General features: G+C 45.6%; 1 protein-coding gene and 1 long non-coding RNA gene across 3 annotated transcripts in view; one reads left to right on the top strand and one right to left on the bottom strand.

Moving 5' to 3' along the window:
• Positions 1–1493: 1493 nt before the first annotated feature.
• On the bottom strand, positions 1494–3388 carry LOC129529261 (uncharacterized). The gene is made up of 2 exons (XR_008674731.2): positions 2951–3388; positions 1494–2786 (listed from the first exon to the last, which is right to left on the bottom strand). It is a non-coding gene; the product is annotated as an uncharacterized lncRNA (long non-coding RNA).
• Positions 3389–3489: 101 nt separating this feature from the next.
• The window catches only part of UBE2G2 (ubiquitin conjugating enzyme E2 G2), a 32780-nt gene continuing 20574 nt past the window's right edge, over positions 3490–15695 (top strand). Inside the window, exon 1 of one of the 2 annotated variants that reach the window (XM_004062899.5) lies at positions 3490–3881. In XM_004062899.5, coding sequence (XP_004062947.1) covers positions 3839–3881 — 43 coding nt within the window. In that variant the 5' untranslated portion in view covers positions 3490–3838. The remainder of the gene's footprint in view (positions 3882–15695) is intronic. The other variant, XM_063702588.1, reaches the window with a different exon arrangement.

The following is a 15695-nucleotide window of genomic DNA, read 5'->3' as shown; positions in this document are numbered from 1 at the left end:
TAAACACTGCATTTGAAGGTTGGGGCATACTGGTACAATTCAGTGTTTGAATTGACCATTCCACGCGGCCACTGCACTGAGAAACTTTGATTGAAAAGCTAGCCGCTGGAAGGTTAGTATTCACCTGGCAGCTCATTTCCCCTCCCCTGGCACATCACCAATGCTAGTCCAGCCTTCTTCCTGCTGAGGGATGCATCCTCTCCTCAGAGACCTCCTGGCTGACAGCTGTCTGAGCTAGCATCACTGTGACATGTTACCCTCCCTCTCCTGGGTTTCGTATGTAAAGAAAGGGTGGATTTTAGAGGCAGGGGAGCTTGGGTGTTACTCTAGGACATCTCTCATTTTCTGGTGTTTGAATGTAAGTCGGCTTTCCTTCTGCCATGGACAACTTACCTATCTGCTTTGAAACTGAACTGACATTGATTTGGCTTTAAGAATTTCCCAGTATGCAATGGTGTAACAAAACCCAGGTTGAAAATGAGCTGTTTTAGCCCATCAGTTGAATGAACCCAAGGTGAAGAAAGATGGGCAGCTGTGGAGATGGAACACGTGATTCACTTGCACCAGGAAGAGTGCACGGATTAAGGCACAATACAGGATGGGGACATCTGTCAGATTCCCTAGGCAGCCTGGGGCGAAGCGGCTGCCAAAATCAATGAGGAAAGGGATGTGTCCCAGGCACCATAGGTTAGATAAGAATAATGGCCAGGAGCATATGTGGATGTATTAGGGCAGTGCTGCTTGAACTTCCACCCACACCACCTCACAGCAGAACCAGCAGGATGTCCTGTCTTTCTAAAAAAGATTTGTAGAGATGGAGGTCTCACTATATTACTGTATTAGTGCATCCTCACATTACTATAAAGAACTACCTGACACTGGGTAATTTATAAAGAAAAAAGGTTTGACTCATAGTTCTGTAGGCTGTACAGGAAGCATGGCTAGGGAGGCCTCAGGAAACTTATAATCATGGCAGAAGAGGAAGGGCATGGACACAAATCCAAACCATAAATCAGTTGCCCAAGCTGATCTCAGACTCCTGGCCTCAAGTGATCCTTGTGCCTCAGCCTCCAAGTAGTTGGGATTACAGGCATGAGCCACGGTGCCCAGCAAAGGTATGTTCTTGAAGTTGTCTTTTTTCTGAGATTTATGCAAATGGTGCATTTGGAAAAATAGATCTGTTGGGATTACTATTTTCAACAACATTACTTACGTGAAACTGACTCCAAGAATCTTTGGGTTAAATTGATGCTCCTGGAGGAGAGAGGCCCTATTTATCCTAGTATCTATGCCTGGGGTCCCAACTGGAACTTCTCCGGTTTGCACCGAAAGGTTCACATCCCAGGAACCCCCACTCCCAGGAAACTTGAGTTGTCATCTTAGCCATGCTGCAGGAATGCCCAGCTGGAAACGCGTGATGTTCATGGGAAAACCCCACTGTATAACATGGGTTAAGCTGTGAGGTCCTTTTTATATTTCAGAACTTTAGTTGCTAAAGATAGAAAGCATTAATTTTATTCTGTACAGTTGGCCTCCCCAGGGTGTGCTGCCATGCAGTATTACACACTGGCTGCTCAGAATCCCTAGGACTCCACTGCCACTTGATCCAAGTTGAGAGTTCCACGAGTTAGCCAATTAAAATATAGGATGCCCAGCTAAACCTGAATTTCACATAAGGTACTGAACGATGACCATGAAATGTTGCAGAGAGCCTGGTTCTCTGAAGATAAGGTATTGTAACAGTCCTGTTGAGGGGAGAGACTGCCATCTTGTTTCAGCAACTCATTTCAAGTGACTTTTGTCACTTGAAGCTGAAGCTATTCCTGATAGAAGCTGTAAACCACATTTCTGAAAAATAATTGGAAAACATACAGTGTTCTACAGTAAGATGTCTGGAAAAGATTGATAAAATTATGAAAACATCAAGCATATGATGTTACAGTGAACATCACGGCATTGACAGTAATGCTTTACTGTCAAAGCATTACAAAGGGGAGCTGCTTTCCTTTAGTAGCACTGGACAGACTGCCTTGGGGTGTGGGGTGCTGTCTGATTAGAGAGAGAGCAGCTCTTGAATGGGGGAGGAAACACCTCCACTGTGACTTTTTGCACATTGCATTTGCACAAATTACTCTCTGAAAGAGTCTCAAAGGACCATGTCATTTTTATAAAGCACTGTGGTCATTTGAAAAGATAGAGGTAGACTGAAATTTTGAATTTTGGGGAATTTTCCTACACTATGCATACTTGTGAAGTTTGTATTGTTAAATTTCATTTGATTTGACAAATCCGTGTTAAGAGTATACGGTGTCCAGGTACAGAGGCTGCCCCAGAAACAAGACAGAAGTAGGCAGGGACCCATGGCTCTCATGGAACACGCTTTTGGTTAGAGGCAACAGATAAGGGTAATACATTTATAGCATGCTAGTAAGTTCTATAGTACGGTGTGTTGAGTAGGTGTTGCAGAGAAAAAGGTATGCCGTGAAGGCCGGGTGGTGATGGCCTAGGCCACACTGAAGAGGCAACATTTGAGCGAAGACTGAAAGAGCAGGTGGGAAGAGTCGGGGACAAGAGCCGCCAGAAAGTGTTTCCGGGGAGGGAAGCGTCAGGGACTCTGAACCAGGCCAGGGCAGCTGGAGTGGAGTGAGAGGGAGGGAGGGTCTGGGAGTATGGCGGGGTGACCGGAGGCAGAGCAAAGCACTGCAGGACTTCAGCTTTACTGAGTGAAATGGGCGGAGCAGCGTGTGAACGTGATCAGACTTCTTTTAAAGGGATCATCTGCAATGCTGGAAAGGAAAAGACAAATGATAGATTATTGCAACAAACAGCCAGGCAAGAGATGCAAACTTTTTTTGCAAAGGTGTGTGTGTATATACATCCTTGCACCGGACAGCCACGAAGCACTTACTGTGCTGTGAAGTCAGTAAGGATGTGGGTTAAAATCGCTCACCTCACAGCGGGTCAATCGGGAAAGCACACCCACTCACTACAGCCATTATGGGAAAAAGGGCTCGCTCCTTACAGGATCCTCAACTGTGGAGAGGCCGGGAGCCCACGCGAGGCGCTGGCGAGTCTCTCAGCACCCCAGGGGTTCGGGCAGGGACCTGAGCCGCGCCCTCCCTCCCGGGGGTGCCCTGGGGTCGAGGCTGCTCGGCAGAGCCGGCGGTCAGTTCGAGCCGCGGGCCCGAACAGGGCTCTCCCCGTGGCTCTCTCCCTCGGAGTAGAAGGTGCTGGACCCGAGCTCCAGCGGAGCCGCACAACACGTGGAGGAAAAGCGCCAGGACAGCTAACCTTCCCACCTTTTCAAACCTGAAACCCGGCCGGCCGGGGACGGTTGGAACGTTCAGTGCGTACCCGCGCCTCAGGCCCCTTGTCTCCAGCCCCAGACCGCCCCGCGACCATCCTCCCCACCCCCCGACCTCTTATCTCGTCCCCGCCCTCTCTCCCCAACCTCCATCCTCCCCTCCACAACCCCCGCCCTCCCGCCCTTCGGCCACGCGCGGCTGGCACATAACAGGCAGTTAGCGCACACACACTAGAACAGGCGCCACCGTTCAGGAGGTCTCTACAAGACCAGGACCCTGAGGCCTCTGTTAGTGCCGGGACCGAACCAACCCCGCAGAGCGACTAAGGCGAGGGCAGGAGCCAAGAGAACCGTAGCCGCGGCCGCGGGTTGAGCTCCCACCACCCGGACAGCGCGCCTCGGCGATCGCGCACGCGCCACGCCCCGGAAGAGTTCCTGGGCCCGCGACGGTGGCCCGGAAGCAGTCCCCGGTGTCGGGGCAGGAGGAACGCGCGCAGCTGAGGTGAGGTCGCTCAGCGCAGCTGTTGCGGGGCCATGGCGGGAACGGCGCTCAAGAGGCTGATGGCCGAGTACAAACGTGAGTTTGGGGACCCGGGCCGTCAGCAGCGTCCCGCGTTCCTGCTCCCGGGCCCGCGTCGTCCGGCTGGGCTGGGGCAGGGAGCCTGGCCGGGGAGCCGGGCCCGGGGCCTCCACCGCGAGCCCCGCTGTGGGTCCCGCGGAGTGCCGCGCTCTGCGCCCGCTGCCCACTCTCACGCGTGAAGTCGTGAAGAGAAGCCTTCCCAGCATCAGTGAAGGCAGCGCCGGCGCCGTGTTAGTTGAGAGCACACACAGTTGAGTCTTTGCGGGCTTGTTTTTTTCTCTTCTATTTTTTCTTTTCTTGGCAGCCTTGAGAACGTGCAGTGAGAGCTTGAGGAAGAAGGCCTGACTTGCTGCTGCGGAATTAGGAGGGAAAAGTGTATGCGTTAAAAGGGGGAAAGGCTCGTTGGTGGAGCTTTGAAAGGTCAGATTTTGGCTTTCCCTCTAATGAAGGAAAAGGGTTTTTGAACAGTGCCACCTGTCACTCCTCCTAGGTAGTGTTGAGAAAACCTCTTGAGTGCTTTCCTACCCGGTAAATTAGATATTTCTAACGTCTGAGGAGAGCGAAGGAGAAATGAGAACCTAGGAACGCTCGGCATTCCATCGTTTTACACCGAATGCGCGCTTGGAAGAACTGCTGCGAGAAGTCTTGGAATGCCATTGTGTTGAAAGCGCCAGGAACCTGACTCGCCGATGGAGACAAGATAGTAGCCGGCTAAGAGCAGGGCCTGAGTTCAGACCCGGCCTCTCTGCTTGTTAGCTCTTTGACCTTGTTCCTCTCTCTGTCTCTGCAGTTTCCTTGTCTTAAAAGGTTAGACTTGATACTGCAGGTGAAGTGCTTAGCAAAATACCTGATGTGTAACTCTTAATAAAGTTAGCCGCTGCTTTTGTAATTAGATTGAGGATAATTTTGGAAGAAAGTTAAGCTAAAAGAATGAATGTGAGAAAAAAAATAAGTGGTGAATATACATGTAGCTTGATTTCGTAAAACTATTGGTGACACCGCACAGTGAGAGTTGATGTTTGGCTTAAGCAGACCAAAACATTGCAAATACAGGCTCACTCACGTATGGTCATTCTTCCCTTGGTATCTGGAGGGGATTGGTTCCAGGCCCCGCTGCAGATTCCAGAATCCTCGGATGCTCAAGTCCCTGCTATAAAGTGGCGTGGTATTTGCATAATGTATGCATAGCCTCTCATAACTTTTAAATCATCTCAAGGTTACTTATAGTACCTAATGCAATGTAAATGCTGCGCAAATAGTTACACTGATTTTTTTTACTTGTATTTTTAAATCGTAATTTTTTATTGTTATTTTTTTTTCAAATATTTTGTATTCCTGGTTGGTCGAATCCATGGATATGCAGCCGCAGATACACAGGGCCTCCTGTAAACGTCCAAGTAACGCTCGCCACCTAGTGTCTGCTAAAGCAGAACAGAGGCACACCTCACTTTCCCGCGCGCTTTGCTTTATTGAGCTTCACTTCGCAGATCTTGCATTTTTTACAAGTTTACAAGTTTTTTACAAGCAACCCTGCATGGAAGCAAGTCTGTTGGCACCATTTTTGCTCGCTTCGTGTCTCTCTGTCACATTTTAATCTATTACTGTGATCTATGATCAGTAATCTTTGATGTTACTATTGTAATTATTTTGGGGCATCACGAACTATGCCCATAAAAGATGGTAGTCCTAATAAATGTTGTGTGTGCTTCACTGACTGGCTGTTTCCCCATCTCTCTCCCGGCCTCTCTCTTCCCTGAGACAAAACAACATTGAAATTAGGCCAATAGTAACTGTACAGTGGGCTCAAATGTTCAAGTGAAGAGTTGCACTCTACCCACTTCAAATCAAAAGCTAGAAATGATTAAGTTTAGTGAGGAAGGAATGTTGAAAGTCAAGATAGGCTGAAAGCCGGGTCTCTTGTTAGCCAAGTTGTGAATGCAAAGGAAAAGTTCTTAAAGGAAGTTAGAAGTGCTGCTCTGTTGAACACAATGAATGACAAAGTGAAAAAGCCTTACTGCTGATATGGAGAAAGTTTTAGTGGTTTGGATAGAAAATCAAACCAGCCATAACATTCCTTTAAGCCAAAGCCTAATCCAGAGCAAGGTCCTAACTCTTCAGTTTTATGAAGGCTGAGAGCAGTGAGGAAGCTGCAGAAGAAAAATTGGGAGCTAACAGAGGTTGGTTCATGAGATTGAAGTAAATAACCTGTCTCCATAACATAAAAGCACAAGGTGAAGCAGCAAGGTCTCCAGAAGATCTAGCTAAGATCAAGATGAAAGTGGCTCCTAAATTAAGCAATAGATTTACAAGGTACGTAAAATAGCCTTATACAGTATTGGGAGGAGATGCCATATACAACGTAAACAGCTAGAGAGAAGTCAATGACTGGCTTCAAAGGACAGGGCGACTCTCTTGTTAGGGGCTAATGTCGGTCACTTTAAGTTGACTGAGTTGAAGCCAGTGCTCATTTATCATTCAGAAAATCTTAGGGCCCTTAAAAATTATGCTAAATCTACTCTGAGCTCTAGAGATGGAAAAACAACTGGGTGACAGCACATCTGTGTACAGCATGGTTTACTGAATATAAGCCCACTGTTGAGACCTACTGCTCAGAAAAAAAGATTATTTTCAAAATATTATTCCTGACAGTGCACCTGGTCACTCAAGAGCTCTGATGGAGAGGTAGAAGGAGATAAATGTTTTTGTGCCTGCTAACACAACACCAATTCTGCAGCCCATGGATCCAGGAGCAATTTTGACTTATTTAAGAAATACATTTCATAAGGCCATAGCTGCCATGAAAAGAGATTTCTTTGATGGATCTGGGCAAAGAAAATCAAAAGTCTTCTGGAAAGGATTTATCATTCTAGATGGCATTAAGAACATCTGTGATTCATGGGAGGTCACCATATCAACAACAGGCGTTTGAAAAAGTTGATTTCAACGCTCATGGATGACTTTAAGGGGAGGAAGCAACTGCAGGTGTGGTAGAAATAGCAAGGGAACTGGAATTAGAGGTGGAGCCTGAAGATGTCACTCAGTTGCTACAATCTCATGATCGAACTTGAACAGATGGGGAGTTGAGTCTTACAGATGAGCAAAGAAGTGATTCTTGAGATGGAATCTACTCCTGGTGAAAATGCTGTGAACATTGTTGAAATGACAAAAGATTGAGACTATTCCATAAATTTAGTTGATAAAGCAGCCGCAGGGTTTGAGGGTATTGACTCCAGTTTTGACTGAAGTTCCACTGTGGGTAAAATACTGTCAAACAACATCACAGACTACAGAGCAATCTTTTGTGAAAGTAAGAGTCAGTCCCTGTGGCAAACTTAATTGTTGTCTTATTTTCAGAAACTACCACAGCCGCTCGTGCCTTCAGCAACTACCACCCTGATCAGTCAGCAGTCATCAATATCCGGGCAAGACTGCACCGGCAAAAAGATTATGACCTGCTGAAGGCTCATATGATTGTTAGCATTTTTTAGCAATAAAAATTAAGCATATTTTGGCAAATAATATTTATTTATTTATTTATTTTTTGAGACAGGGTCTTGCCCTGTCACCCAGGTTGGATTGCAGTGGCACAACGACAGCTCATTGCAAGCCTTGACCTGGGCTCAAGCTATCCTTTCACTTAATCCTCCTGAGTAGCTGAGACTACAGGCATGTGCCCCTACACCTGGCTGATTTTTCTGTCTTCATCTTGACCTCCGTCCATGTTGTCAGGGTTTGGCGAAAGTGACTCCATTTTGATTCTGACAACGTTCATACTCGAACAGAGGGTTGGATGTGGGGGACTATTACTTCCGTGTCCTCATGGGAAACCTGGCTGGTGGGTCAGATGTGTGAACACCTACCATTTCTTGGTATCCTGGTTTGTGTTTGTGTCTCTGTTTTAGTTTTATTTTAGCCCTATTTCTAGGGTTAGGCTAGACTGTGAGCAGGTATTTTCTCATTTTTATTGAGAAGAAAATCATTAAACCTCTGCATAGGAAATTAAGTTCAGGCTGCTGCTTCAGGCCAGTCTTTGCATTGTTGAACTTGCATTTTCTAAGGATATTTGCATTAGCAAAGATATGTTCTCCCTTTTACTGTCCTGACAGAAGCTTCATCTGTTATTTCAATTATATTGTCAATTAGCTTGCAGTAATAAGCCCTAAATAATGGTTGATTTCCAAAGATTTGTCACGGAAGTGTGTTGTGTGTTTTTACATGTTAACATGAAATTTTGGACTATGTGTGGAAGGTAGAACTCTAAACATACCTCACTAAGATTCCCATGCCCTTGTTATTCAAGCACTTTCTAGTACTTCGGTGGAGGGACTTTGGAGATGCAAGTCAGGTTACTAATCAGCAGACCTAAAGAGAGGGAGATTATTCTGGATTACCGTGAAGGATCCAATAATAACATAAGGCTCAAAAGCAGTCAGTGAAGGCAGGATGGGGGCGGTCAGAGAGATTCAACGTATGACAAGATCTCTACCTTCTGTGGCTGGCTGTGAAGATGGAAGAAGGAGCCATGACCTAAGGAAGGCGGGCAGCCTCAAGAAGCTGAGAATGATCCCAGACCAACAGCCCCATGGAAGTGAATTCTGTCAGCAACCTCAGTGAACTTGGAGTGGCAGCCCTGGTGAGACTCTGAGCAGAGAACTAGCTGGCCCATGCTGTGTCCAGACTTCTGACACTTGGAAACTCTGAGATCATCAATGAGTATTGTTTTAAATCACTAAATTTGTGGTAATTTGTTACAGCAGTGACAGAAGATGAATACAGTGTGTTATTGAGGGGACTTTGTTTTTCCTGTATCTTAATAATGTGATAAAATTTAGTGTTTTTTTTTGTGTATCATTTACTGTTTTTTGTGTGTGTGTGTATCTTAACATCTAGTTTGTCCTCATAACGTATTTTAAGGTAGCACATTCCAGTGTAAAGGTGGACTTGACAGAATCAATCTCTACATAGAAGGGGTTTAGATAAATTTGGATAGATGTTCATGCACACTTTATTGTATTTGGGAGTAGTCATATAACTGCAGAAATTCAGAGGTGGTGGGACCTTGGCTATGATTCTGTTCAAGCCCCCTAATTTTACAGATTTTATGGAATGGAGCAACAGACAAGATGATTTTGCCTAGGTTCATAAACAGGAAAAAAGGAGAGCCAGGAAGGAACTTAATTGTTGTAAACTGCTGTCTTGTCTTGATGTTCTGTCTTCATTCATCATCCAGCCTTTCCTAGGAGTGTCAGAGATAGACCCAGGTAGAAGTGGGCTGCCCATGGGGGGCTTAGCACAACAGAAATTTATTCTTTTACTGTTCTGGAGGCCAGACATCTAAAATAAAGGTGTTGATGGGGTCATTCTTCCTCTTGAGGACTCGAGGGGAGAACCCTTACTTGTCTCTTCCAGCTAATGGTGATTGTTGGTCATCCTTGGCGTTTATTGTCATTCTCTTGCTTGAGGTAGTGTAATTCTAATCTCTGCCTCCATCTTCACATGGCCATCTTCCCCCTGTGTGCATGTCCTAAATGTACATGTCTTTCTGTGGATATATGCTTTTATTTCTCCTGTGTAAATAACCAGGGTTATAATGGGAAGTGTATGTTTAATTTTTAAAGAAACGGCCAAACAGTTTTCCTCTAGTTCACATTTCCCTAGCAGTATATTAAGTGTTCCCGTTGCCCCACCTCCTTGCTGACACTTGGCGTGGCCAGTTGTTTTTTATTTTCTTTTTTTTTTCTTTCTTTCTTTTTTTTTTTTTTTTTGAGACAGGTTCTCACTCTGTCACTTGGGCAAAAGTGCAGTGGTGTAGTCATGGCTCACGGCAGCCTCTGCCTCCTAGGCTCAAGCAATCCTGCCACCTCAGCCTCCCAAGAAGCTGGGATTACAGTCGCATGCCACCTCACTTAGCTAATTTTTGTATTTTTGGTAGAGATAGGGTTTCGCCATGTTGCCCAGGCTTGTCTCGAACTCGTGGGCCCAAGCAATCTGCCCGTCTTGGCCTTCCAAAGTGTTGGAATTACAACTGTGAGCCACTGCGCCCTTCCAGTTTTAAAAATTTTAGCCATTCTATTGGGTGTATAGCAGTCTTACTGAGGTTTTGTTTTATTTATTTATTTATTTTTTATTTTTTATTTTTGAGGTGCTCTCTCTGTCATCCAGGCTGGAGTGCAGTGGCATGATCTCAGCTCACTGCAACATCTGCCTCCTGGCTTCAAGTAATTCTCCTGCCTCAGCTTCCCAAGTAGCTGGGGCTATAGGCGTGTGCCACCACACCTGGCTAATTTTTGTATTTTTAGTAGAAACGGGGTTTCACTATGTTGGCTAGGCTGGTCTCTAACTCCTGACCTCAGGAGTTTGCCTCGCCTCCCAAAGTGCTGGGATTTACGGGCATGAGCCACAGCCCCCGGCCCTTACTGAGGTTTTCATTTGCATTTCCATAAGACTCGTGATGTTGAGCATCATTTCACGTGTTTATTTGCCATCCATATGTCTTTTTTGATGAAGTGACTTGAGTCTTTGCTTCTTTCAAAATTGTGTTGATTTTCTTAAGTTTTAGTTCTTTGGCTGGGCGCAGTGGCTCACGCCTGTAATCCCAGCACTTTGTGGGCTGAGGTGGGCGGATCACGAGGTCAGGAGATCGAGACCATCCTGGCTAACACGGTGAAACCCCCTCTCTACTAAAAATAAAAAAAATTAGCTGGGCATGGTGGCGGACGCCTGTAGTCCCAGCTACTCAGGAGGCTGAGGCAGGAGAGTGGTGTGAACCCAGGAGGTGGAGCTTGCAGTGAGCCGAGATCACGCCACTGCACTCCAGCCTGAGTGACAGAGCGAGACTCCGTCTCAAAAAAAAAAACAAAAAAAGAAGGGTTTTTATTATTTCGATGAAATTCAATTATTGACTTTTAAAATATTTCTTGCTATTGTGTTATATTTAAGAAATAACTGCCAAACATCAGGTGGCAGTAGGATTTTCTCCTATGATTTCTTCTAGATGTTTTATAGTTTCAGCTCTTGTATTTAGGTTTGGGATCCATATCAAAGTTTTCCATATGGTGTGAGATAAAGGCCAAGGTTTATTTGTAAATTATTTGTAAATGGCAGTGCAGTTGTTTCAGCACTGTGTTTGCTAGGGCTGCTCTACCACACAGGCTGGGCACGGCTTAAACAACAGAAATGTATTTCCTCATAGTCCTGGAGGCTGGAAGTCCAAGATCAAGGATAGGGCAGGGCTGGTTTCTTCTGAGGCCCTGTCCTCTATGCCTGTGTCCTCATCTCTTCTTAAAAGGATATTAGTCAGATTGGATTAAGGTCCACCCTAATGACCACATTAATTTTAATTACCTCATTAAAGGGCCTAGTCACACACTTTTCTCCACCTTGTTTTTTTTCTTGTAATATGTCCTGAAGTTTGTTCTGTACTAGCATGTAGAGGTATTTATAGCTGCAAAGTACCCCACTGGTATATGTATCATAATTTGACTGGTCCTCTGTTGATAGACACTCGAGTCCTTTTTAATCTCTTTTTGTTTTTACAAATAGTCCTGAAATGAATAGCCTGTGTATACATCTTTTATCTTCACCAGTGTTATCTGTGGGATGGATTCCTAGAAATGGAATTGCTGGGTCAAAGGTTATATTTCACTTTGTGTGGTAGCTATTTGTTAAGCCACTATTTTAAGTGGCAAGGAATGGCTTCTGAAAATTTCCCTGATACCAAGATTCGTCTCTTTTTTGAACTTGTTTCTTATCAGTAAACATGAAACTGTATATTATTTTGTGTACGCGCGTATATGCTTTGGAAGCAAAAAACAAAATGGAAAAAAATCTAGTGTCCTGAACCATCCCCTCCAGCCTCTGAACTCATTTGCTGCAATTCTTTATTGACCAGTAGAGGCCACTGTTGAATAACAAAGCTGGCGGGAAGGCCAGCGCACACCCAGGCAGGTCTCTGCAGAGCCTGCATTGCCAGGAGCAGGTCTGGAGCTGCAGTTTTTAGACCACCCTTTCCCCTCCCTAAGGGAGGGTGTCACACAGGGGAGTGCCAAAGGGGAACTCCAGATGAAGAATAAAGCCAGCTCTCTTTGGTACGAGCTCTTCTTCATGGTCCCACGAAAGTGATTTGTAAAACTTTTGTGTGTTCTGCTGCCAGGCCTCTACTTAGTTGCCCACTGACATTGTGTTTCTCCCGCACCCCACCTGCTTAGCAGTTTACAGTCTATCTGCCTTAATCTGTTATTTTTTTCTTATAATTAGGCGGTTTGGCTTGAGACACAAGAATGGGACTAGATTTTAGATGACTGGGTGTAGGAAGCCTAGCAAATTAGGTTCTGTGGTTATTTCTTCTGATCTACTCCGCATGAAGAGACACAAAGGGAGAACATCAGGGTGTGTCTTGTGAAATCCAAGGTCTTAGTCGGCTTGGTACTTGACCTCATTCACATTCAGTTCCCACCCACCCCTGAAATGTTTAATGCACTTGGCCCTTGGGGCCAGCACTTGCCTTTGGCCTGCCTTGCTGGCCCCTCCTTGCCACTCTGCCTCCTCTCACTGCTGGGTGTCAGCACTCCCTTGTGACAGCACTTAGGTCTCTTCAGGACCTCTGTTTCCTGGATCAGGGCTTCTCAGCAGGTGTTAGTGGTATTTTGAGTGAAATAATTTTTCCTTGGGTAGGCCTTGTTCTACACAAGGTTGTGGGTTCATTAAACGGTTAATCGATACGTTAGTCCGTTCTTATACTGCCGTAAAGATACTGCCTGAGACTGGGTAATTATAAAGGAAAGAGGTTTAGTTGACTCACAGTTCTGCATAACTGGCGAGGCCTCAGGAAACTTACAGTCATGGCAGAAGGGGAAACAGACCTCTTCTCAAGGCGGTAGGAGAGAGAAGAGCAAGCCAAGGAAGAACTTGCCACACACTTATAGAACCATCATATCTCCTGAGAACTCGCTATCACGAGAACAGCATGAGGGAAACTGCCCCCATCATCCAGTCACCTCCTACCAGGTTCCTCGCTCAACACTTTGGGGATTACAAGTCAAGGTGAGATTTGGGTAGGGACACAAAGCCAAACCATGTCATTTCTCCCCCTACCCCTCCCAAATCTCATGTTCCTTTCAAAACCATACCATTTCAAAACAAATCATGCCTTCCCAGCAAGGCCCCCAAAGTCTTAACTCATTTTGTCATTAACTCAAAAGTCCTAGTCCAAAGTCTCATCTGTGACAAGGTAAGTCCCTTCTGCCTAGCAGCCTGTAAAATCAAAAGCAAGTTAGTTACTTTCAAGATACAATGGAAATACAGGCATTGGATAAATACTCCCATTACCAATGGAAGAAATTGGCCAAAACAAAGGGCTACAGGCCCCCATGCAAGTCCGAAATCCGGCTGGGCAGTCATTAAATCTTAAAGCTCAAAATGGTCTCCTTTGTGACCCCGTGTCTCACATCCAGGGCACACTGATACAGGGAGTGGCTTTCATGGTCTTGGGCAGCTCTGCCCCTGTGGCTTTGTAGGGTACAGCCCTCCCACACCCACCCCCTTCAGCTACTTTCATGGTGGGCATTGAGTGTCTTTGGCTTTTGTAGGTGCACAGTGCAAAGCTCTTGGTGGATCTACCGTTCTGGGGTCTGGAGGATGGTTGTCCTCTTCTCACAGCTCCACTAGGCAGTGCCCCAGTGGGGACTCTGGGAGCTCCAACCCCACATTTCCCTTCTGCAATGCCCTAGCAGATGTTCTCCATGAGGGCCCTGCCCCTGCAGCAGATTTCTGTCTGGACATCCAGGCGTTTCCATACATCCTCTGAAATGTAGGTGAAGGTTCCCAAACGTCAGTTACTGAATTCTTTGCATCCACAGGCCCAACACCACGTGGAGGCTGCCAAGGCTTGGGGTTTGTACTCTCTGAAGCAACAGCCTGAGCTGTACCTTGGCCCTTTTTAGCCATGGCTGGAGCTGGAATAGCTGGGACACGGGGCACCACGTACCAAGGCTGCACAGAGTAGCAGCGGGGCTGGGCTTGGCCCACAAACCGTTTTTCCCTCCTAGGCCTCCCTGCTTGTGATGGGAGGGGCTGCTGCCAAGATCTCTGACATGCTCTGGAGACATTTACCCCATTGTCTTGGCGATTAATATTTGGCTCCTTGTTACTTATTTGAATTTCTCTCCAGAAAATGGGTTTTTCTTTTTTATTGCACCGTCATGCTGCGAAGTTTTCAAACTTTTATTCCCTGCTTTCCTTTTAAACACAAGTTCCAATTTCACATCATCTCTCTCAAGTTCAAAGTTCCACAGATCTCTAGGGCAGGGGCAAAATCTCACCATTCTCTTTGTTGAAACATAGCAAGAGTGACCTTTGCTCCAGTTCCCAAGAAGTTCCTCATCTCTTTTTCAGACCACCTCCCCCTGGGCTTCATTGTCCATGTCACTATCAGCATTTTGGTCAAAAGCATTCAGCAAGTCTCTAGGAAGTTCCAGACTTTCCCACATCTTCCTTCTTCTTCTAAGCCCTCCAAACTGTTCCAACCTCTGTCTGCTACCCAGTTCCGAAGTTGCTTCCACATTTTCAGGTTATCTTTATAGCAGTACCCCTGGTACCAATTTACTGTATTCATCTGTTTTCACACTCCTATAAGAACTTCCCTGAGACTGGATAATTTATAAAGGAAAGAGGTTTAATTGACTCACAGTTCCACATGGCTAGGGAGGCCTCAGGAAACTTATCATGACAGAAGCCGAAGGGGAAGCAAGCACCTTCTTCACAAGGTGGCAAGAAAGACAGAAGAGTGAAGGAGGAACTTTCGAACACTTATAAAACCACCAGATCTCATGAGAACTCACTGTCATGAGAACAGCATGGAGGAAATTGCCCCCATGATCCAGTCACCTCCCACTAGGTTCCTCCCTCAACACCTGGAGATTACAATTCAAGATGAAATTTGGGTGGGGACACAAAGCCAAACCATGTCAATGGACATTTGGGTTGTTTCCAGTTTGGGGCTATTACGAATTTAGCTACTATGAACATTCACACAAAAGTCTATGGCAGCATAAGACCCAGTAGAATTGCTGGGTCTTAGAGTCAATATATATTTAATTTTAGTAGAAATGGTCAAACTTCTTTCCCAAAGGGTAACCAAACCATTTTGCATTCCCATCAGTGGTGCATGAGAGATCTACTTGCTAAACTTGCCAGCAGTTTAAGTCTTTAATTTTGGCCATTCTTTTGTGATTAAAGATATTGATAATGCTGAAGCTATTGAGCTGTATCTTATTGTGGTTTTAATTTGCATTACCCTTATGATTCACAATGTTGAGCATTTTCTCATGTGCTTATTTGCCATCTGTTTTAGTCAGTTCAGGCTGCTGTAAAAAAATACCAAAGACCAGGGAGCTTAAACAACAAACATTTATTGCTCCCAATTCTGGAGGCTGGGAAGTCCGGTGGGGGCTGTCTTCCTGGTTTGCAGATGACTGTCTTCTCCTTGTGCCCTTACATGGCCAGAGGCAAATCTCTCGTTTCTTCTTATAAAGGCACTAACTCCATTCATGAGAGTTCTGCCCTCCTGACCTAATCTCCTCCGAAAGGTCCCACCTCCCAATACCACATACATTAGGATTCAACATAGGAATTTTGGGGGGACGCAAGCGTTTGGACCACAGCATCATCCGTGTTGACTCTGACAGTGGCTCTTTTCAACTCTGCCTCCATTTTTCTTCTTACCTATTTTGATTTTTATATGTGGTGTGAGATGGGGAAAGTTTGCTTTTTTTTTTGTCTTAGAGATGAGCATGATTCATGGAAAAGACTGCC

This window comes from Gorilla gorilla, chromosome 22 (assembly GCF_029281585.2).
Source record: "Gorilla gorilla gorilla isolate KB3781 chromosome 22, NHGRI_mGorGor1-v2.1_pri, whole genome shotgun sequence".
In the NCBI taxonomy this organism is placed as follows: Eukaryota; Metazoa; Chordata; class Mammalia; order Primates; family Hominidae; genus Gorilla; species Gorilla gorilla.
Note: the sequence above shows the minus strand (reverse complement) of the source record. Positions and strands in the feature narration are given on the sequence as shown.